The sequence below is a fragment of the Botrytis byssoidea genome, assembly GCF_014898295.1.
Source record: "Botrytis byssoidea strain MUCL 94 chromosome Unknown BBYS_004, whole genome shotgun sequence".
NCBI lineage: Eukaryota > Fungi > Ascomycota > Leotiomycetes > Helotiales > Sclerotiniaceae > Botrytis > Botrytis byssoidea.
This window is the reverse complement of record NW_024065845.1, coordinates 1,591,493-1,614,055: the sequence shown is the minus strand read 5'-3', so window position 1 is coordinate 1,614,055 and position 22,563 is coordinate 1,591,493. Positions and strand designations below refer to the sequence as shown.

At 43.2% G+C, this 22,563-nt stretch overlaps 7 protein-coding genes across 7 annotated transcripts; 3 read left to right on the top strand and 4 right to left on the bottom strand.

The window, feature by feature from the left end:
* Positions 1–276: 276 nt before the first annotated feature.
* EAE97_002580 (uncharacterized protein) lies at positions 277–2,959 on the top strand (the record flags this gene model as incomplete). The annotated part of the gene is made up of 3 exons (XM_038873091.1): positions 277–828; positions 1,068–2,544; positions 2,607–2,959. The coding sequence occupies 3 exons, from the start codon at positions 277–279 to the stop codon at positions 2,957–2,959; spliced, it is 2,382 nt and encodes a 793-aa protein (XP_038736297.1).
* Positions 2,960–3,531: 572 nt separating this feature from the next.
* On the bottom strand, positions 3,532–4,104 carry EAE97_002579 (uncharacterized protein; the record flags this gene model as incomplete). The annotated part of the gene is made up of 1 exon (XM_038873090.1): positions 3,532–4,104. One exon carries the CDS (start codon positions 4,102–4,104, stop codon positions 3,532–3,534), a length of 573 nt encoding a protein of 190 aa, XP_038736296.1.
* A 361-nt stretch (positions 4,105–4,465) lies between these two features.
* On the top strand, positions 4,466–6,707 carry EAE97_002578 (uncharacterized protein). The gene is made up of 3 exons (XM_038873089.1): positions 4,466–4,864; positions 4,913–5,972; positions 6,029–6,707. Exons 1-3 carry the CDS (start codon positions 4,650–4,652, stop codon positions 6,422–6,424), a joined length of 1,671 nt encoding a protein of 556 aa, XP_038736295.1. The 5' UTR covers positions 4,466–4,649; the 3' UTR covers positions 6,425–6,707.
* Positions 6,708–12,398: 5,691 nt separating this feature from the next.
* Positions 12,399–13,735, bottom strand: EAE97_002577 (uncharacterized protein; the record flags this gene model as incomplete). The annotated part of the gene is made up of 4 exons (XM_038873088.1): positions 12,399–12,879; positions 12,933–13,497; positions 13,555–13,582; positions 13,637–13,735. 4 exons carry the CDS (start codon positions 13,733–13,735, stop codon positions 12,399–12,401), a joined length of 1,173 nt encoding a protein of 390 aa, XP_038736294.1.
* A 2,656-nt stretch (positions 13,736–16,391) lies between these two features.
* Positions 16,392–16,785, top strand: EAE97_002576 (uncharacterized protein; the record flags this gene model as incomplete). Its single annotated transcript, XM_038873087.1, has 3 exons — positions 16,392–16,458; positions 16,549–16,578; positions 16,667–16,785. The coding sequence occupies 3 exons, from the start codon at positions 16,392–16,394 to the stop codon at positions 16,783–16,785; spliced, it is 216 nt and encodes a 71-aa protein (XP_038736293.1).
* Positions 16,786–17,157: 372 nt separating this feature from the next.
* On the bottom strand, positions 17,158–19,332 carry EAE97_002575 (uncharacterized protein). Its single transcript, XM_038873086.1, has 3 exons — positions 18,921–19,332; positions 18,040–18,866; positions 17,158–17,916 (listed from the first exon to the last, which is right to left on the bottom strand). Exons 2-3 carry the CDS (start codon positions 18,799–18,801, stop codon positions 17,401–17,403), a joined length of 1,278 nt encoding a protein of 425 aa, XP_038736292.1. The 5' UTR covers positions 18,802–18,866; positions 18,921–19,332; the 3' UTR covers positions 17,158–17,400.
* Positions 19,333–19,889: 557 nt separating this feature from the next.
* Positions 19,890–21,494, bottom strand: EAE97_002574 (uncharacterized protein; the record flags this gene model as incomplete). The annotated part of the gene is made up of 2 exons (XM_038873085.1): positions 19,890–21,185; positions 21,234–21,494. The coding sequence occupies 2 exons, from the start codon at positions 21,492–21,494 to the stop codon at positions 19,890–19,892; spliced, it is 1,557 nt and encodes a 518-aa protein (XP_038736291.1).
* Positions 21,495–22,563: the final 1,069 nt, after the last annotated feature.

Below are 22,563 nucleotides of genomic sequence, written 5' to 3'. Positions count from 1 at the left end.
TCTTGCCCAATGGCTGCCGTCAAAAATAAGGCATGAAATGATATTGCTTACCTAAGCTCCCGTAGAGATACAGCTAGTGGGGGGAGATCGCGGGAAGCTTCCACGTCCCGCTCAGAATGCTCGAGACTATTCTAGATAGAATTTATAAATTCACCTACATATATATATATATATATATTCTGTCTTAGGATATGTTGATTCATTATAATCTTTCTCCCATTTCCTTTTTCTTTTCCTTTTCTTTCTTTAGAACTGAAGACATTCAATCTCACGATAATGAGGAATATCAAAGCATTACGACAAATTGAGAGCTCTTCTCGCCTTTTTAGAGGAGCTCCTCTACAAATTCGAATCGGACGACCATTGACCAAATTTCCATTACATAGCAGTCATGCATTCACTTATAGAAATATCGCACCTCTTACTGCGCTTCGCACATACGCAAATGGACGCCCACACCCTCCAGGCGGCACGCACCGCATGGATATGGGTGGTGGAGAGCAAAAGTCTGCCTTGGAACAATATGGTGTTGATTTGACTGCGCGTGCAAAGGAGGGAAAACTAGATCCGGTCATTGGTAGAGATTCGGAAATTAACAGAACTATACAAGTACTATCGCGGCGAACGAAAAACAACCCGGTATTGATCGGAAGTGCAGGAACAGGAAAGACAGCTATATTAGAGGGCTTAGCACAACGAATAGTCAGAGGCGATGTGCCAGAAAGTGTGAAAGACAAGAAAGTGATATCGCTGGATCTTGGACAACTTATTGCTGGGGCGAAGTTTCGTGGTGATTTCGAGGAACGATTGAAGTCGGTCTTGAAAGAGGTGGGTATTCATTTCCATCGCGGTGGTTGCTTGCCAGTAGATATAGTCGTTTTGTTATGTTCTTTAAGTACGCACGACCAAGTGGTACACTTGAGACACATACAGACTGTCGATATAGGCCTCATAGTTAGACCTACTCACAATGCTATATCTCGCTATACAAAATTGCACACTGTGCAAGACGTACCATCTTTTGCTTGAAATCTGTAAATGTTTGAAACCGTTCTAACAACTCCCAGGTTCAAGAAGCCCATGGCGGCGTAATTCTATTTGTGGACGAGTTGCACACGCTATTAGGATTAGGGAAGGCTGAAGGAAGTATTGATGCAAGTAATCTGTTGAAACCTGCACTATCTCGGGGTGAATTGCAATGCTGCGGAGCAACCACACTCAACGAGTATCGTCTAATCGAGAAGGACGTCGCTTTGGCAAGACGCTTTCAGCCTATTCAAGTCAATGAACCGACGATACAGGATACAATCAGTGTTCTTAGAGGCATCAAGGAAAAGTATGAAGTGCATCATGGAGTTCGCATTACAGATGGGGCTTTGGTTGCTGCTGCTACCTACAGCAATCGGTATATCACAGATCGCTTCTTACCTGACAAAGCAATTGACCTTATGGATGAAGCTGCAAGTGGTCTGAGGTTACAGCAAGAGAGTAAGCCGGACGATATTATGCAGCTTGACCAAAAGATCATGACGCTACAGATAGAGCTCGAGAGTCTTAGAAAGGAGACAGATATCGCCAGCAAAGAACGACGCGAAAAGCTCGAAAACGATCTGAAAAAGTGTCAAGAGGAAGCGAAATTGTTGACAGAGAAATGGGAAGCAGAGAGGTCTGAAATTGATGCTATCAAGAAGACAAAAGAGGACCTCGAGAAAGCTCGCGTCGAGCTCGATCAGGCACAACGCGAAAACAATTATGGCCGTGCTGGAGAGCTAAGATATTCCGTAATCCCATCATTAGAAGCAAAGTTGCCCAAAGATGGAGAGACGGGCCCTTCATCCGGAGGTACTTTGATCCACGACGCTGTGACTGCTGACGACATTGCGGCTGTTGTATCACGTGTCACTGGCATTCCTGTTACAAAGTTAACTTCGGGGCACGCCGAGAAGCTTATTCATATGGAAGATACTTTGAGACAGTCCGTCCGTGGTCAAGATGAGGCTCTCAGATCGGTTGCAAATGCAGTCCGAATGCAACGAGCAGGTTTGAATGGCGAAAATAGACCACTTGCATCGTTTTTCTTTCTCGGTCCGACGGGTGTGGGAAAGACTGAGCTTTGCAAAAAGATGGCAAACTTTTTGTTCTCGACTGAATCAGCTGTTGTTCGTTTTGATATGAGTGAATTTCAAGAGCGGCATACGGTTTCGAAGCTGATCGGTAGTCCCGCCGGATATGTTGGATATGATGATGCTGGACAACTCACTGAAGCTGTCAGAAGAAAACCTTATGCAGTCCTTCTTTTCGATGAATTTGAAAAAGCCCATCGAGATATCTCTGCTCTCCTTCTGCAGGTATTGGACGAAGGGTTTTTGACGGATAGTCAAGGCCGCAAAGTTGATTTCCGCAACACTTTAATCGTCTTCACCTCCAATTTGGGCGCAGATATCCTCGTTGGCCTCAACCCCTCGCATCCATATAAAGAAGAGACAAATGGCGATATTGCACCTTCTGTCCGCAACGCTGTAATGGATGTTGTGCAACATAATTGTAAGTTTACCTAGCCTCCTGCGTGATCTTTTTTCTTCACTCAAAACTAACAATAATCACAGATGCTCCTGAATTTCTCAACCGCATTGACGAATTTATAATATTCAAACGTCTTTCTAAGGAGGCTCTCCGAGATATTGTCGATATCCGACTTTTAGAACTCCAGAAGAGGTTAGACGATCGACGAATCACACTTGAAGTAGATCAAGAGGTGCGACAATGGCTTGCTGATAGAGGCTATGACTCTAGGTTTGGCGCCCGGCCGCTTAATCGACTCATCTCCAAGGAGATTGGTAATGGACTGGCCGATAAGATCATCAGGGGAGAATTGAAGACTGGCGAAAATGCGGTAGTGAAGATTAATGCTGAAAAGAATGGTTTAGCTATCGAGAGCACAGGAGCTGTGGTAGTGTAAAATATTGGGTACGAAACGGATGGTACATGCATGATGGGTTATGAAAAATGGGTTTGGCGGCATGGTATGGCGGATCTCTGCTCTTGTTTCTAGTATGGGCGTTGGAGGATGCATGGATATGATACCAGTAGGGATATAATCTTAAATTTACACACGTTCTAATTGAACCTGCTCTCTTTGTTATATGGTTATTTCTAAATGTTGACATAAATGAGACTCCTTGTGATCCCACTCTGCCACGCCCTGACTCCCTCAAGGGCATTTTTATATCAAAATGAGATGATTGTACGATATCGACAGAATATATAGAAATTATGTGCGTATATGATATAAATGAAATCTGCAAAACTATATGATTGTATGGCATCATTACAAAATCATTACAATATATGGGAGTTGAGTGGGAAGTAACAACTTCAGCCTGCTTAGATGAGTCAAAGTATATTGTGGTTATGTTATATGCAATGCCTACCAGCTACTTCGGAATCCCGCAGCCATTCAAACCTTGCAGAAATTTGTATGAAAAAAGACAAGAATGCTCGACTCAATATCGTTTACTAAATTCGTAACTTCTAGCCTGGTGTTGTCATGAGTATGACGGCCGTGTCTCCATTCGGTACCTCTTTCATGGCCACAAAACCACACCTTTCATATAATCGCCGAGCTCCAGAATTTTCTGACTCTACTACAATACTGCATACAAACGCTTTGCCCTGCACCGCTGCTTCACCTCCTGCATATTTCAAGGCCGCTTCAATAAGCGCTTTCCCGACTCCTTGCCCACGAACATCTGTAAATACTCCGTTCATTCGATAATGGCATATTGCCTGTTCGTTGGATATCTTATCACCAATCGCTTGCCATGGATTTCCAAGGACCGACATGTCTTCTGGGCCATAAATCAATGGGCCAAGCATTGAAACAGTACCGACGATTTTAGAATTTTCAAGCGCAAAATATGTAGCTGCGTGTGGGTTTGCAAGACGTTCGTACCATACTTCGTCTAAGAACGCGGCTTCCGTAGAGTAATTGGATGCGAAAGATTCAGGTGCGACTTGCAGAGATAGAAGCCTAAAATCTTTGTACTTTCCGACATAGGACCGTACAAGATCATCACTGGATACATGTATGATTTCGTAGGTCATTTTGACGTTTTAAGGTGCGAAGTAATAAGCTTTACTATCGTTGATAAATAGGAAGATCGTTGCACTGAAATAGTGGTACACTGGCACCATCAAATATCGAAAAGCGTTTGTCTTCTCGGAACCACACTCTGGGTAACCTGTTATGTGATGTCAATTGAGAAAGCAGTTTTGAAGAGAAACACCAACAAGAGATTATGTTATGGGCGAATTGTCCCCTGCTGATGTTCTCGCGTGACTGGTCAAAAGCCTCGAGGTATAAGCTGGGAACTGATAGTAAATAGATAAGCGCCAACAGGGGGGAAGAACACCAAAACGTGTATCGCTAATCGATAGCCAGTCATTCAGCCAGGATACATCAGAATACTACCACGGACAGGTCCCCCTCATGTTTCACAGCTCCAAAATCAGCCTTGTGCGCCTCTCGACGGCAGCATTCACAGCACAGCACAGCACAGCACAGCCTACACATATAAACTCATGAGATTTGCCCATCATGATTTCAATCTTCATTTTCCTGCATAGTATGCATACGAAGCCTATACAACATGGAGAAAGACGGAATATTCGCGGACTTCGACCAACAAGTTGTATATAAAGACAGCCTCGATCGAGCGGGAGATGAAAATACCCGCAACTTTGTTGTCGAGTTTGGCAAACTCGAAGCTCGAATTGCCTTTGATCTGAACGCAGGCCAAGTAAACAGGCTCCTAGATGAACCTTCCACGCAAGCCGAGCGCGATCGACCTCCTGTGCGATGGATGTAAGTGATGGTATCAATTTTGCAAGAGTGTTTGCTAATATGCGACAGCAATATCTGGGGTCCAAACCGACAGACTGATATAATGGATGTTCTTGCACATCGGTATGGGTTTTCTCCAAGGCTTCTGGCTATCATCAAAACCCTGCCACCGAAAAATCCGACCAGTAAGGATCATCGAGTCAGTTACAAAGAGAAATTGTTCGAAAAGGATGATATCGAAACTGGCAGAGCGAGTATGAATATGCCCAGAACACATACAGCTCATCATGCGCCCCCGGCCACCACGAGCCATTATACTATTGCACAACAAATGATCAACTACCAATCCGTTGACGTAGGAGCACGTTTCATGTGCATTGGTGCGAATTGGATGCATGATATCGATCCACCGATGAAGGAAAAAGATAATCCAACAGTTCAAAATCTATTCATAGACAGATTCCAGTGTAGACTCTGGTCTTGGCTTATACTGTGCGACGATAATACAGTTATAGCTGTACATGAAGATACAGGGCCAATTAAGGCGACGAAAAAGGATCTCAAGTCACTGCGCGGCAATACTCTGAGCGTTTTAGGCCAACTTTCCAAGTCGGGTCATGAGACGGCGGATCCAATATCCATGCAGTCTGTCCGACAGGTTCTAGATTTGAATACAGCGCACGCGAATAGCGGGACAGAAGGAGCAAGCAACCTTTTTTACTACCTATTTGATGATTGGCGAGCTGTCTACAAAACAGTGGCTTTTTTCAGGGGAAGTTTAAAAGAGTTGGAGACCTCTATATTCGAAGACATGACAAGAAAGTCCAACAAAGGTCCTGACATAAGAATCATTCCCCATCTTCACTTCCTTAGCAAGAGAATTCGTCGGATGCAACACTTGTACAACGGCTACCATAACCTCATAACCAGGATTCTGGAACCCAAGAACTCGAGTACGTGGGAATCAGGCACACCTGACGCCTCATTTATAACTCAAAGTGGGAGAAGCGGAGTTAAGTTAGCTGCTTCTGCGAGCCAAAGATTCGAGAGACTCGGTGATCGCTTAAAATTATTGATTCTGAGCGAAACTGGTGAGTTCCTCGCCGAAAAGGACGCATTGAGTACTACCGTAAGAATTCCCTCCACTGTTGTTAATTGACTGCGAGTAAGCTAACACATCTCAAGTATTTCAGCATTAATTCCCAAAAAGACTCTCAAGCTACTGCCCGCCTCAATCGCTCAGCCACCCTGCTCGCCAAACTATCGGTGCTTTTCCTTCCCGTATCACTTATGACCTCTTACTTCTCAACTCAGCTTAGTGATATTGAAGGCAAGTATTCGCTGTATGATTACTGGGTTGGGTTTGCGGTAGTGGTATCGGCGTCCTTCGTCTGCTTGTTCTTCTTCAGCAAGTTATTGATGTGGGTAACAGAGACCCTGGATATATGGGCCAAGGCCTTAGGAAAGAAATCTAGGCATATCTTTGTCAGTCTTCTGAGGGGCTTTGACATGAAAAAAAATAAGGCTAAGGGGGAAGGAACAATCAATGCTAAAGATGATGATGATATGGATGACGAATGATGAGAATTTGATTTACGGAATGAATTGGGTATATAAGGTTTATTTGGGGGTAAACTTTGGGACGGAAATAAGCTCTTTTCCTGAAAGTTTCAATTATGTGATGGTTAATATCCGGCATACTTCATGTATCATAGTCATCACTGATTTTCGCCATAATCGATATATATATTTATGAAACGAATAAAGAGACAAATAACCTCTATTGCTTCCAAACTTTCAGTAATACACGACTTCTCTTGGAAAATAATATGAGAGCGTCTGGCTACTTTAGAGCAGAAATTGTTTGTGAAATTAACAGCAATCATGCTACATGACCTCTCCAAACTTCCGAGCTACGAAGTGCCATTTCTATGCCAGTTATCAGAGACTCGGTGAAAGAACCTGCTTCTCATCTACTTCGGAGCATCTTATTCTAACCTGGTAGACTTTGGGCGAAGATATACTTACCACTTTTGAAATGTAATACCATCACGACGCATTACTTCTATCGACGTGCTTTACATCCATATTCATCGTCGCGAGAGCAAGTAAGCACGGCGTCGAGAAAGGAGACCCCGATACCCCTCACCATCAAGACGCTCCAAATCCGGATTCCCGTCTAGACTTGAAACTATCCTATGTCCCACAAGTTTTGTGATGTGAATCCTTGACGGTGGTTTGTTTGTCCGTCTCCAAAGCTTGATTGTTGGCAAGAATTTAAGAATTGAATGCTTCGGATATTGTCGATTGGGGAGGCAGATTCAATCTTTGAAGTAGGGAAGTTCAATCTATGAGCGTGTTTAATCTGTCAATGGAATCCAATCCATGCAGTGGATTCAGTCGATCTATGCAGTATGGTATACTCAATCATTCAAACGTCGCACATTTTCAGTCTGCAATTTGCGAGATTGAAGCCCCTAATACCAATAGACAAACCAGCCAACTGTAGATTTAACCTCCCGACTCTCGTAAAAAGAAATCTGGTGCCATATCAGACGGGGACTACTAATAGAAGCCACCATGTTCCCAATCCGCCCTACTCAAAGTATAAACACCGCAAAAGCAAAAATAAAAAAACAACACAACAGAAATGGGAACATCGACGAAATCGATGGGAGAAAGCTCAAGTCGATAAAATAGAAACATACTGCGCCGCGTTTCTCGGCTGCAATTCCTCCTCCACGTACCTACATGTCTACGTATTCATCTCACCTCAGATATATATGAGAACTGTCTCGTCTGTATGCACTCCCGCGATTGTCCGTTAAATCTCTTCTTCCTGGTGATACTCCTGGCTTGCATCTGGAACACCTAGGAGGGTAATATAGACACATCAGGTAGCTGGGTTACCTACCTATGCATCTCAATCTCTATTCGAATATTCATCGAACGACGGAGTTAAGATCCTGAATATCCGTCTGTTGTTTCACTTGACCACGGAGGTAGAATATCTCCATTTCTCACTGTATTCGCATGCTTACACAACAGATGTCATATCTTACCTACGAAATGTGTTTTCAAGGGTTGGGAAGAGTACAGCAGGAATAGAAATCTCGAGTTTAGCCGCCCACCGCTATTCTGCTGTCGGGTCTGCCAAGGTTCCCTCACATCCACTTATAGTTCCATTTCACACTAAGACTTTCTGGTACATCGAGCGCGCTGCGCTGCAAAAGAAACCAACGTCAGCACACATCTTGCACCTTCCCACTCGTCTCTATCCAGCGGGTATTCTTTGCGAAATATCCAGCCGCGCATTGCAAAAAACAAGCATGCGTAACGCGTATTCTTTTGTGTTCAAATCTCACTCGTCATTCTGAGCACTTCCCTGTATTTCCCAATAAATATATTCACTTTTTTGAAATTTATGCAATGTTATATTTTATAAATATTCAAAATCACATTAGAAAGGAAAAACCTAAAATTAAGAACTAATAGTCGGCTCTTATAAGCGGCCGACTAATTCCTAATTAGGGAAAGCGAATATTCCTAAAAAGCGAATTGTTCCTATAAGATTTTGAATACAAAAATTACTAAAATCATCAAATTTTACTACAAATCTAATCTGTTTTCAATATACAATTATCAATTTCAAATCAATATTTTATATTTTTATATAATTCTAACCAATAGGATTCTAGCTTTTTAATGATATTAAATTCTCTTGAATTGCTTTAAAATTTATAATATTGTTTATGAAATTCAAATATTTTTCAATAAAAATTATAAATCTATCACCAAAATCTCACAGAGATAATTCGCTCTCCGAGGATGTTCGCTTTCCCCAATTAGAAACTAGTCGGCCGCTTATGAGAGCCGACTATTATAATTTATAGTTTATCTAATGCTTTTTGAAAATCTCTAACTAATAAATTGGTTAATAAATTTGGATTTAAGTATTATTTTAAAGATTATTCTGAGTTTTTAAAATTACAATTAAAAGTTTTAATCTTTTTATAAATTATTATTTTATTAAATTGAAAGATAAAAGGGAATTTGCTCAAATCAAATCAAATCAAAATAAATCAAAATTTTCCTTATTTTATTTAAATCTTTTCAATCTCTCAAATTTTTTAAAAGATTTAAAAGATTATCCACCGTGTGTGCTAACTATAGCAGGCTGTTGCTAAAAGCTATCTAGGAAATACGCATGCACTTCGTAAAAAGGCGCCAATCACATTGCCATCCTCTCACTGCCGATCTTCGATTTCAGCCTTGCAGATATTAGTTATCATTATCTTCTCTCTCTTCATACAACGGAGACGGCACAACGCGGCCGCTCCGCACACATCGGCCTGGCCAGTTCTTTGGTGTCATATTAGTCTCCCAAATCGCTGAAAATTAGCCTTCAAAATCGTATCCCGTCGAATTAAGATAAAGAAAGGGTGATGCTTGACGCACGAAAGATAAGTGAATTCCCGGTTTGTGTTTGCAGATGGAAATACCCATCCCGTGATAGTAAAATTTCAAGTCTAGCAGCCAAATCTGGAAGAAAACATTGTCGATCCCTCAGACTTCTTCTATACAGTCGATGGTGCTAGCAATAGCATTGCTGATGTGAGCACGACATACCGCGCCCCGAACTTCCTCTTCGGGACTTACCTCGCCTCGCCCCCGCATGCATCCTCATCCTCGCCATTTGTCTTGTTCTCGAACAAAAAGCTTCCCTGAAATGTCAAACAATACCATGCCGGCTTATGATCCTTCGGAAAGAGATTGATTGTTTCGGGGCTCATCTCACTCCCTCAACGTGGCTACTGCATGCCAACACGCCAACCTGTCCGCTGTTGTCAGATCTTTTTCTTCCTTGTGCTGATCCACAACGCTGTAGGTGGCTGACGCTGACCCGGGAGTTTCATTAAGGTTATTCTTTTCTTAGGAATCTTTGAATGCTTGGTACTATGATGGAATGCCGCTGTATCTGGCCAAGTGCAAGAGAGCATTGGTAGCAGGCAGTTTTTTTCTCTTCGCATGCATTAGTTCAATGAACAGTTCGATTCTGTCAAACCACGGATGAAAGATGGGTCATAATAGGCTAGCAAGAAACATAAGAAGCGACCGGGGAGCTGGAAAGGGGTTGGTAAAAGAGAGATCTTTACTTGTTTGAATATTCACACCATGATTTTATTCACGGTATACTGAAAATGGTTAGGAAAGAAAAAGAAGGCCATGACTTGGACGAGATCAAAGTCAAAGGTCTCGCCCCGTACCAATATTTTTTAATCAATCGTAGGCTACAAGATACCAAAGTAATTAACCGGTTCATACCCATAAAATACAGGCTTTAAAGCCTTCATCCCCACATGCGATCAGAACGTTTTAGCGGGTCCTGTAAAAACCCATCCGAGCAGGCCAATTAGATAGGGGAAATTTTCAGAGAAGAAAGGTTGCCTGATAAGTATTCTGGACTGTACAGTGCGTAGAGAGGTAGAGTGCTCCATAGACTCCATATAGTCTCCATGTAAGGAGGCTTTTCAAAGCGTCAATCTTTTCCCAGACATCAATCCCTACTTATTAGTGCCAGCGGGAAGAGGCTTTTGAGAGGCTTCTGCTCCGTACACTACTGAGACCTTAAATGAACAGGGATTCAACAAAAGATTCCATGCCCCAGGATATATCATAACAGTGGTGGCTTCCGGTAAGGCTTTCTTGACCATTATACCTAGTCTCAAGATCCGTACAAGCAACCCTGCTGGCCTGTCCTGAGATTTTTGGATTTGTAACCATGCTTGCCGTGCTTGCTATGGAAGCGAACCAAGATGGGTTCCACAGGATGTAACCTTAAAACCGACAACGTGTAATCTAAAATCCTTGTATTGGGTAGCCGCGGGGAAAGAGATGGATGTTGCAGTGCATATGCCTACCCACACACCCTTGACCTAGAGAGATGAGTAAGAAAATCTTCACTATTCTGTCTATCAATCGTAACAATTTGGCCAGTAAGGGGAAGGGGAAGATATACCAAGCATGGAAAGTACCGGCCATCTTATGAAATGAGTGATTTTATGACTTGATCTGACATTATCGTTACCTCTATCACTTGTAGACACTGACTCGAAGTCGAAGACCGAGGCTTGAGTAAACGTCGAAATTTGAACATTGAAATATTGAAATCGGCAAGTATCGTTCCAACTTCCATCTAGACCAGTAAATGAACATGGTTAAGCCGTCTTAATCTTACCCACTCATTTACCGTTATTTACTGTTGTCCATCGGAATTCCGACTCCGTGGTTCTTCCCCCCGCCCCGTGCTGGCCGCTCTGACCAGATGTTCCAAGTCAAGACAATCACTACTCACGCGCGAATGCTTGAGGAAATTCATCTGTATCTACAAAATGTAGCATAGTTCTTGATTCTTCTTGAGCTGGACCTTCTGACTGGATATTCAACACGAATAGCGTAATGAGTAATCGGGCTCTTAGTACAGATCTGGAAAGGTAGTATCGATGCTCGAAAACTAGCTTGTCTGCATGTCACTCCGGAACCATCTCAAAACTCGAGTGCAACGTAACTTATTAGCCCTGTCGATGCTTTTGAGTTAAACTTGAGCCGTCTCGCCACTGCAAACCTACCGACACTAAGGTAAAGGTGGTCTGATATTTAATAAATCAATCAACGATAGCCGCGAAAATCCAATATCAACGACCATTTAGCTTGTTGAGATCTTAGATCTCAATAGAACCATACGTACATGGCGGGGTAGCTCCTTAGCTTCCGATTGATGGCCAGATCTAGTAATGAATAAGTCTACCTCGTCGTTGAAACCCGTCGATGAACAATATTCGACACTTGCCACTCGCACCTCTCTTCGGAGAACTCCTTGTGCTAAGGCATTATTGACAGTTTTGACGTGCTTGTGAGGTATAGTGATATTTTAAACGTACGACGAGTCTCATGTACGCATTCAACGCTCGGAATGAAGTTCTCGGGCTATGCTAGAGATCATCATGTGTTGAAAATAAGTTGATTAAGATATCTGGCTAGAGCTTATTACTATTAGATCTTCTTGGAGTGTATTGATTGTTCGATAATCTATTGGAAGATAGGAGCGATATGAAGTTTCTTGGTGTACCCCTCAAACTAGAGTTCACTAATTGATCGCGTGCAAGCTGCAACACGGTAGTACATTACCAAAACAACTCGGCCCTCGGACCCTTGGCTATACTTCCCCTATGGTTTTCATCACATGAATAGATAGGTAATTCAAGCTTCAGCGCCATTTTCATTTTCAAGAGTAGGTTGGTAGAAATTTATTTTTTTGATATCTAATTGTAAGAATCCAGACCTGGTCTTCGTCTCATGTCTGTCGGACCCAAAATGGTCTCTATGCATAAAACCTCTAACCCAATAAAACATGACACCATTTCAAAATGCTGAACGCCATTCGCTATGCTGTGGTATATCGTGATTCCCAATTTCACTCCGTATTCGGTACTTCGTTAAAGTCCGTTTCAAACCAAATCCTGTTCATTCAACCGACACTCCCAAAACTCCTTCTTTACCAATCAGGTAGAGGAGGAGCACCTCGTTGTGCCCTCCATGCATTGCTTCTGTCCACAAAATCCCGGCCGAGTAGCCAGCCCCATCGCTCCAATAAAGGTTGCGAAGCTTCCCATGATATCTCATCGTAAGGATCGTCTCCCCATATGATAATTTGCCCCGTGTCATCCGCCTCTCCAATGCAGCTTCCAAAGTCCCGAATAAAACTTAGCGCTACATCTCCAGCTAAAGTCATCAGTCGTTCTCGCAATGAAGGAGAAGCGATCATATCAATAGCGTAATAGTGGGCTTTTCCGAGCTGTGACTTGTTGGGCTTGAGGGTTGGAGGAAGCATGTCAGTCATGGAGCGAAGAAGGGCGAGATGACGGTCTGGAGAGGAGCCATCCACAATAGAAGGGTCGGAAAGCAGTGGACGGAAAAGTTCTCGAATTTCAATGCAACCTCTTTTGCGATCGTAAGGCACCGTAGCCATCAAGACACTTCAGACCGTTAATACCACCCATAAGCTGCGTCGTCCATAGGAGCTACTAACTTTTGTCTTGAGGAAGATGCCCTAGGTTGTTGGTCGGTAGCGTTGCCACTGCCGCTGGCTCGAGGGATGCTTAGAGAGGGGTGTTGAAAATTTGAAGGCCCCATTGCAGATCGAGCATTCCGTGTGTATCCTGATGTATCAGGTGAGCTTTGTGAGTTATGTGGACGGAGCCCGGATTGATGTACCATATATGGCTGAGAAGATAAAGCAGCCGAATCGGCATATGCATATGTGGATGGTGAAATCATCGTAGATGTCATTGGTATTGAGCCCATCGACATCATCTCTGAGCTTAAAGAAGCAGGGGGGCTACCGGCATTTGAAATAGATGCGCCAGAAATAGATGGGGATAAAGAGTATTGTCGATGATCGGAAGGTATTTGTCCTACTGGTTGAAGCAGGAGACTTTGTGTCGTTGAATTGTATAGTTGCGCCCGAAGAGTTTCGTTCTCTCTTCTGAGTTCGTCATTTTGATATCTCAAGCGCTCAATCTCTTCAGACTGCTCCGAGCTCTGTTCTTTTTGGGCTTGCTCGAGGTTCTTGAGGTGCTCCTTTCTTCTTCGGCCTGGTAAACTCATGATTAGTTTTTAGTTGCTTGTAATATAGACCTTAGAGTGCATACGGAATTCTCTTTGTGCAAGACGATTGTACTATAACTTCTTATTAGTCTCTGTATAGTAGTTGCCTATGGGAGAGCAATATACCTCGCGCTTGCGTTCTTCTTTATCCGCTGAAGAATCCATTGCTGTTGAATAAAAGTATTGCCTAGAGTCGTGGATGGTGGAGGTGAAAGTGGTGGCCATGGTTGTGTTGGGTGATGCCTAGATGATATATAACAAAAGCGGTTTGGATGGAGAAGGAAAGTGAGTTATATCAGTCGTTCCTTCTGGTCCGCAGTCAGTGAGATCATTTTATCCTTGAGCATTTACATCCTACAAAATATGCCTCCTAGGCGCATGGATCCATACCTCTCCAATTCAGGAATGGGTATCGTGCTAACATTCAGCCTTGAATCGCTAGGACTATCCCTGATCTTAACCAGAGGTGGGGGAGGCCACCGCTTTTAACAACAAACTCCACCCGTTATAGTCTTCAGGGATGGGCGTGTATATTCCCATGCGCTTGAGATTTGATTTGATTTGACTAGGATTAGTTTCGACATAAGCGAGAAAGTTAGAAACTCAATTCTTGATGATTCGTTGAAGGAATCAAGCGAATGCGAGCTCGAGCTATTGGCTCGAGCTTTACGGAGTATGTACTCTGTAGAATGCCAAATCCAATCTTTATACATGCTTACACAAAGTAATAAATCATGACTTCTTGGATGATGGAAGAAGCCGCGCACTTAATATTACTCTGCTCTTCTTGCTTGCTGACTTTGGCTTTTCAATGTTGACTTTAGCTTTGTTCTCAGAGGTTGTTTTTGTCAACTATCATTACTATCCCAGTATTGCAGTACAAACAGACCAACTTTTAGAGTATTCCTTGTGATCTATCGACTGTTGAATCATGAGAACTGCATTTATATGATTAGCTGCACTAATGGACACTTGGAACTTCAGTATGGGGTTAGAGTTGTTGTTAGCTACGTATCCTGCAAATCCAAACACTCCAAGCCGTGCTATTTTCGCACCGTGACGATGATCCTATGCTGTATAACTGATGTGTTAACCTCTGTAAGGCTAAAAGTATGATGATCCTTCGAGGTGATTTGTCTAGAGAACCTCAGCTCCACGAAAGCTTTGAAGGTTTTCCAAACCCCGACGGAGCCAATCAAAGCATTGTTTAATACACTAATCAGCAGCTTCAAGCTAAATTGAGCTAAATTAATCCAATCCAGAGCTTCACAAATGAGAAATTTCTTGGTTTGACAGCCTACTGATTATGGTAAAGAGCTAGGATTGGATTGGCATCATCACCTTGGGGTCAGATCAACAAATAGACATCGGGTTTTATGGAACAATGTCAGATTCTGGAGACGATGAACAGCATGTGCCATGTATATCCGGGCCTATGTTATTTTTCTACAAGGGCGTACATCCGGTGAATGTACTCGGGTGTCCCAGGTCCATTAATAAAGAATAACTGATTCAATTATTCTTACAGATTGTTAATTGTGACATTGACGTCGAATTAACGTTGTCGCCACACGAAATCGTAACCCAGCAAATAGGAATTTATATGTTGCATCGGGTATTTTTAGAGATATTTCGTTAGATTGTCCCTGGTTCCTGGAACTGGACCCAAACCTGAATTTGCCTCATCTACATGGTGTTCCCAGGAGTCGCTGCACCAATCCTATTCGTGCATGCAACAACCTTTGATTTCAATCTCTAATTGATAATAAAAAAATGAGGATGTATTTCGTTCTGAGTCAAGTCAGTAATGCAAGACATTTTGTCGCACAAAAGCAACCGAAAATATCTAAGACAGACTCAAGAGGCGCAATAACCATCAGCCTTGCTTTTGCTCTAGTAGGATAGTGTGATACCGAAGATATGGGGTAACGGTCTACAATTGATCGTGCCAAATCAGTAGCGTGTGAGATTGTGGTAGTACATACTGAAGAGGGTTATGTGGTTAGATCGTCACCACCGCCCATGATAGATTGCAAGTGCTGATATACCCAAGGTAAGCATGCAGATTACACGTCACATATGAGATATAAGATCCAACAACAGCGTTGCAATCTATAGAAGGTCGCACAATCATGATACAGTGCATAGTCGTAAAATGTTTGAAACGCACTCTGAGGTCAGAACCCAAAATAGGACATCAATCTATTTTGCTTTCTCTCTCTCTTTCTTCGGGCTGAAAACCCAACGGCTTGCCCCTCAAATGTTACTTTTCTTACTGGTGTTTAGTACTGTACTTGAGGACCGCTTAGTTGTGGCATTGACTGGCTTGTATTGCTTGGCAATCCTTCAACATCTTGATGGCCCATTCTACGATTTAGTGCAGAACTTAAATCAGTTTGAGAAAATCGGGATTGGCTGCCATAGAATAGACGAGCAGGTCCTTATTATTATAATTCAACAATGGTAAGAATCGGCCTCGAGTTGGCGTAACGCCCCGGGACGCTACCTATACTCGAGTAATAAGTACACGGCCCAGAATGTGGTAGTAAATCAAAGTTTGAATTTAGGAAGTTTGGCTGGCGCTAATCGCAAAGGAGTAAGTACGGTACGACAACTACTACTGGCTGCTCTCCACTTGCGATCCACTCGATCTTGAGCCTCTAATAAACCATGAGTGGCATCCTTTCTGGCCGCATGAGTACACGTCTAGATTTTCTAACAGTACCGGTACTGCTAGTTCTATGATTCCCTCTCAACACTCTGTCAATTTTTTCACTATCTAGAGATTCGCTACAGTTATCCGAATTGGGTAGTTTGAGCTGGGGGATAGACTGGGAGACAGGGTGATTGTTTGAGTATCTGGCAAATACCGGCCACTGCCATGGCCACCACACAGATTGACAATTCAGACTGCAGATTTTCGGGGTTCCGTCAGTTGCCACGCGAAGGTTAGCCGCCAAATATAGATCAGATCATTTTGGCTGTTACAATTTGAATCTAGCGAATCTTCGGTTCTGTTCCTCTGTTGACAACCATAGCTGATAGCCCCGGCAATGCAGGAAACATAGGTATGTATGATGCAACTAATAAACCTAAGAAGAGGATGCGGCCGTGCATCTCATTGGGTGATGATGCTAAATGAATCTATGTATATAGATCTCTATTATCATGAGGCGTGTGGCACAAGCACGGAGCAATCATGGCGGCATCCTTTTCCATGCATTCAACGGATAGACCGCAATGCTACCACACGCGGGAATGATAGAGAGGCGTAAGCCGAACCTTCATTTCCATCAATACAAAGGGAGGCGAAACATCCATACAGTACGGAATCTTGTCTGATCTTGTCTCATCTTGTAAGGCTGATTCGGTATTGAATATATAAGATGAACTTCTGAGGATCGAACCAGGCATTTACCGATGAAACATCCATATCACCTCTTCTAATAAGTCCTTTCCCTAATTGATCTTCGTTTGCGTACAATACTACATTTGGAGCTTGAGCCTAGGTACTGGCCGATCCCGAATGTCACCTTAGCATCAGGCTTATCCCGTGATACCCAGCCATCAATTTAAGCTTGTTTTTTCTATGTTGCTTTTGACATTTCCTCTCAGTCTTTTCAGTGAACCTTAATGTGAAAAGGATGCGGCGACAGCACGGTAATTACTTGAAAGTGTCTATATTGCAAATCATCAACCTTTCTTTGATGCTAAAAATCAAGCTATGTACTTTTGAAACTTTTTAACTTCATTAGGTATCTCAAAATTTTGTCGTTGAAGACTCCAGTGTTCCTACCGGGCTACGCTGCTAGGCGTTGAAGCCTCATAAATATACAAGTCGATCTAAACAGATTCTAAATGTATGCTGTGCATCAATTTTTAGGGGATAGTTATGCGTCCTGCGCCCATCTTCGCTCTCTCAAGGACATTTCCTTGCCAGAAGCCGCTCGACTACCATCATTCTCTCCCCTCCAGGCCCAGTATTCTCCCAGTCTGATTTCTGCGTATGCAGCATAGTCAAAATCGATTTGAGATATCGTGGCCTGGATCAATGCCCAAATTCCCCAATAGAACCCTGGAACTGCCCTGAATACATCTACTTCGGTAAACATTTTCTGGACCTCTGCTTCTTCGTCGCAAGTTTGCTTCAATTGAGCAAAGTAATTTCGAATATATTCCCGAATGAAATCGAGTCTTTCTGCGCGCGTGGGCATATATTGATGTTCGCAATCAAACCCTCCCCACTCCGCGAAATGATTGGCAATATCAAAAGCTGCTGGAGAAGGAGTGGCATATTCGTAATCGATGAAACTGACTGTTTCTACTGCAGCGGGGGTAGTAGTGCCAGTGGGTTGGGGTTGCACGATAACATTACCACTTAGAAGGTCGCAGTGGGCAAATACGAGCTGGAAAATGTCAGCACGGTTCTCGGCGGCAGGATGTTACAGCGGGAGTTGCATCGTTATGCTAGCACTACTTTGCATCCAGAGACAATTATGATCGCATCGGGTTTCACGAAGGTCACTCACACTATTTTCACCAAGGCCAGGTCGGTTGCTGAGCTCAGCAACCAGGCGAGTCAGTTCCTTTTGCAAAGTTGCCTGTCGAGTCTTTTCTACCTCTGATCCCACCGGAAGTGCATATATCCATTTTTGCATCACCGTCCAGACATTAGGGGCTGGTTTCCCAGGAGCGGTATTGTCAATGGCAGATTGGAGAGCAGGCTCCACCTTGCTTAATGCAGCTGGAAAAGCAAATTGTTCACTACCATTTATTTCTGTGGGTTGAACCTCCTGATTCGTCGCCAGACAAGGAACAACCGCATGCCACTCTGCCAATCGTCTAGCTACTCCGCGCCAAATTCTTTGCTGTCTGAGGTCTGCTGGACTAGTGACCGCTCCTCTAATGAATCGATACAGCATTCCATTCTTAAATCGGGCAAGTAATGCTGGTGCTAAATTGTATTGCGTTAGTAACTCGTGATTCTGAGTCTCACGTTCTCGGTCGATAATTAAATCGGTCCCTTGGCCATATGCCCGCAGCAGAACTGCCTCATTATCAATCTCTTCCGTAGTGAGCCCAGGTCTCTTGTTGATAACCTTCAATAATGTGTTTGTTATGCCATCCGTAAATCGTATGAACTCGATTTGCCCATCAGTTTGCTCCCATTCGGGGCGCAGGGTCAGGATTAGGCGTAGGGCTGATGTTTGAGACTCGGCGGAGTTATAAGAGAGAGGGATAAACCGGATCTTGCCAATCGAAGAAGCATTCGGCGTTGACATTGTGGCCATGGTGTTTGTTTTCGAAAGGAGCTGGCCACAAGCGAAAGGATTCAAATCGATGCGGACTCTTTATGCTGTTTCAAATCTATTAATAATCTGCAAAATGATAGGATTCAAAACGGACCTACTCGAATTGGATTTGTCTTAGATGATAGGACTATGAAGCCCTGGGGGGTGAATAACGTTTGTACGCGACTGACCTACAGAGAACAGCGTTGAACAAATGGACTCTGAATTTCGGCAGGTATCGTAGAATTGTATGCCGAACTCTCTATAATATATTAATATCACCAATACACGGTGGCTAAAGGAAGAGGAATAGGGGTGCTCCCAAAGAACACTTTTGCGCTGCTTGCGATTGTCTTGTGCGATTGTCTTGTGCGTGTAGTTTTGAGAAAATCAACGTATTGTTAATCAATTGAGGTTCAAGAATTCTCTTGCTGTTCCTTTGAAATATGTATTATATTACAAGTAGACAGTGTTCCAAGTGAAAGGGTCAAAATAAAATGGTGAATAAGGAGAAGATTAGTTCAAAATGAGGGGATTGTGAATTTCCTGTTATTTTCCAATTAGGGTCTCGTGCTCTCTAGGAAGACCCTGAAAAAAGATCCCGCTTATTATGTAGGCCCAGGAACATTCCGCATAATCGCAACAATCAGGAAGGTGTGTTTCCCGCACTAGACTTGAATCAGAATTAGTTAGGTAATCATTGATTATTTACATGTGATTGCGATCATGATTGTGAGATCGTTTGGTCATTGTAATTACAATAATGACCCCCTTGATACAAACTGCTCAATAAAATTTTTATCCGTTCTTTTCCATCAGAATTCGTCATATGTCATAAGCCATTAGAGATCATTTATAGGTAGGTATATATAACGAAATCTTGATTGCCGCAAATACAAACATGATCTAGAAAGCAAAGCTAGGTATCACCCCAGTGATGATTTCTCCTTGTGTTGCATACGACACTGGTAGTATACAATGAATTGAAATTAATGTTGAACTTGATGTAATTATGTGTGTGAGTATACCTATATGTATGTCTGTTCTGACATCTGTTTTGAATATACTAGGGTATCAATAGCATCTTTCTAAACTCTCTGTAAAACCCAAAGCCCCTTTGTGGCTCGCTTCACACTCTCTGTTCTTGTCATCTGCCTTCTCATCGGAACATTGGCACCCTCTTCAAAATCTTTCTCTTCACCCTGTTCCCTTTCTCTTTCCCTCCTTGCCTCGTCCTCATCCCTTAGTTCTTTCTCCCTTTCTCCTTCTCTTAAGCTTTCCAGTTCCCTGATTTTCCAAGCCCTCAGGCCCCACATACACAGTGCAGCTCCAATATACATACATCCTGCATAGACCTGTGCGTGTAGGTATATATCTCCAGATGAGGCTCTCAACTTTAGTCCAATTGGCTCAGAAAAAGTGCAAGGTATCACAAGCACTAACCAAATAATAGATAGAGCGGAAGGAAGGACTTTGAGACCTACTACTTCTGCACCCACCGGGGCAACAGTGGCCCAAAACGTGCCCGAGACAGTTCCGACAACAAGAGCAAAAAATATGAGAACTCCGTATGATTTGGCGAAAATCCAAATAACGAGACAGAAAAGCCCTGCTAGGAAGGTACAAGTGCCCGCCATATTAATTCGCCCAGTTGCATCCGAAAATGCCCCTACGAATGGCCGACCAAGACCTTGACCAAGATTTAAAATAGCACCAATCACAGAACCTTGCTTGGCTGAAAGGCCGATACTCCTCGCGTAATTAGGTAAGGAGAAGAGAAGAACAATGTATGCGAGCATACTGAAGAATCCCCATCCAAGCAAAAGGAAGAATTCAGGCTTCTTGAACAGTTGTATGTCGAAAGCTTTCTGGACCGATCCAACCGCATGGTTTCGATCCCTGACCAAAATTGTACAAACGGTGTTTACTGCAAAAGCCAAAATAGCCAATACTCGAAAAGCCCAGCCGAGCCCAATGGATTGAATCATTGCATTTGTCGCCAAGGAATATATCAAACCTCCCAGTCCACTTCCAGCTGCTGCAATACCGTTGGCTAAAGATCGACGTTTCGAGAACCATTGTGGAACTACTCCAACGCTACCTACGAAGAGGAAACCCATACCGAACCCAAAAGCGACACCTTGTGATAGGAATAGATGCCATATCTCGTATGCAAAAGAAGCCCCAAGAAGCCCAGCTGTTTCGAGTACAATACCGATGGCTAGAGTGACTTGTGTTCCGAATTTGCGCGTACAGCTCGTAGCTACCGGTGCGGTGAGGAGGGCTAAAGAAATCGATAAGCCGCCGACGAATGCATATTCAAGGGAAGTTGCGCCAGGAAAAGTATCACTCGCAAGGTAGTGAGCAAGGAAAACACCATAAGACTAATAGATTTATTAGCAACGAAAAACATGGAAAGCTTGCTCACTGACACTGTTGACTCCCCAAGTATGCCCGTTGATCAGAAATACACATGCGACACAAACCCAGCCGTATCCGCCATCAGGAGGAACATCCACTGAGTTCGAGTCCGCAATCCTCTCTGGGTCATCGGTGCGATGCCCTCGATCTTCCGCCAGAAGATTCTTATCTGATGGGCCCCTTGTATCTTTGTCCACATTCTCCACCGCATTCGCAATGTTTATTTCGTTGTTGTCATCTCGTCCTGACCGCTCATTGTTGATGACACTCATCTCCTATAGAAAGGTGTATCCTTGAAGATAGATATAGGAGGAAAGAAATTAATCGAAAAAAGTGTAGATAAGATATACACGAAGAAAGCAAAAAAGTACAGATTCAAGATGCAAATCCATGAAGACAGGTTCAAAAGGAAATGTTAAGAAATCTCTGGATTTGAAGAAGGCAATGGCCCTCCTACCTACTGGACCGGCGCATCAATATGATTGTGAAGGGCGCAAAAGTTTTAGTCACGAAATGCTTTTTCTTACCTGAGCTTTATCTCCCCGCGAAGCTAACAGAGCCCAGAGTGCGCAGTATTTCCTAGCATGTTCACTTGGGTATGGGTATAGAATCGGGAATAAGAAATTAAGAATCCTTCTTCAATAGTAATAATTAAAGCCGAGCACCCGTCCATGGCATTCGCCACCAATCAATTTGCTGGGCCATGTAGCTGTGGATACCTGCCAGAATGTACTGATCTCTTTATAAATGATGATGGTAAAGACTGTGTGTATATATTGGGTGAATTGGATGCATTGGGAATATTGAGGAGGGGGAAGAAGATGAAGAAGAGCAAGATGGAAAAGATGGAGAAGATGGAGAGGATGTCAGGTCAACGATATGATGTTTTGGGCAGAAGGAAGAGGGGACACTAGAAAAAGGATCAAGAAGAGAAAATGGAAAGTTGCTGGCGGAACAACCAGTATGAAGGTATCACGTGGGTATATGGAATAAGTTGTATTATTATACCGCCTTCGGCAGCCAACCTCGAGCCAGGATCAGTTTGACCGGGCAGATTGATTACATTGGCGGTAAAAGAAAAGCGGTGTAACATCACTCACCTATGCGGTCTCGCGGTGTATCTTGTCCCGCTTATATAATCTATCACTTTCATAGCCATTCGCTCTCCCTGGTATTACTAAGCAGCCCCCCCTCCCCTCCCCCTGTTGTATTCGCTGTGCCGAATGCGTTTTCCAAAAAAGTCTCCATTTATTGGATCCATAGCATCCATAGCATCCATAAAGAAGAAATCGAAGAAATCGAAGAAATCGAGGAAATCGATCGAAAGTTCCAAAGCTCAAG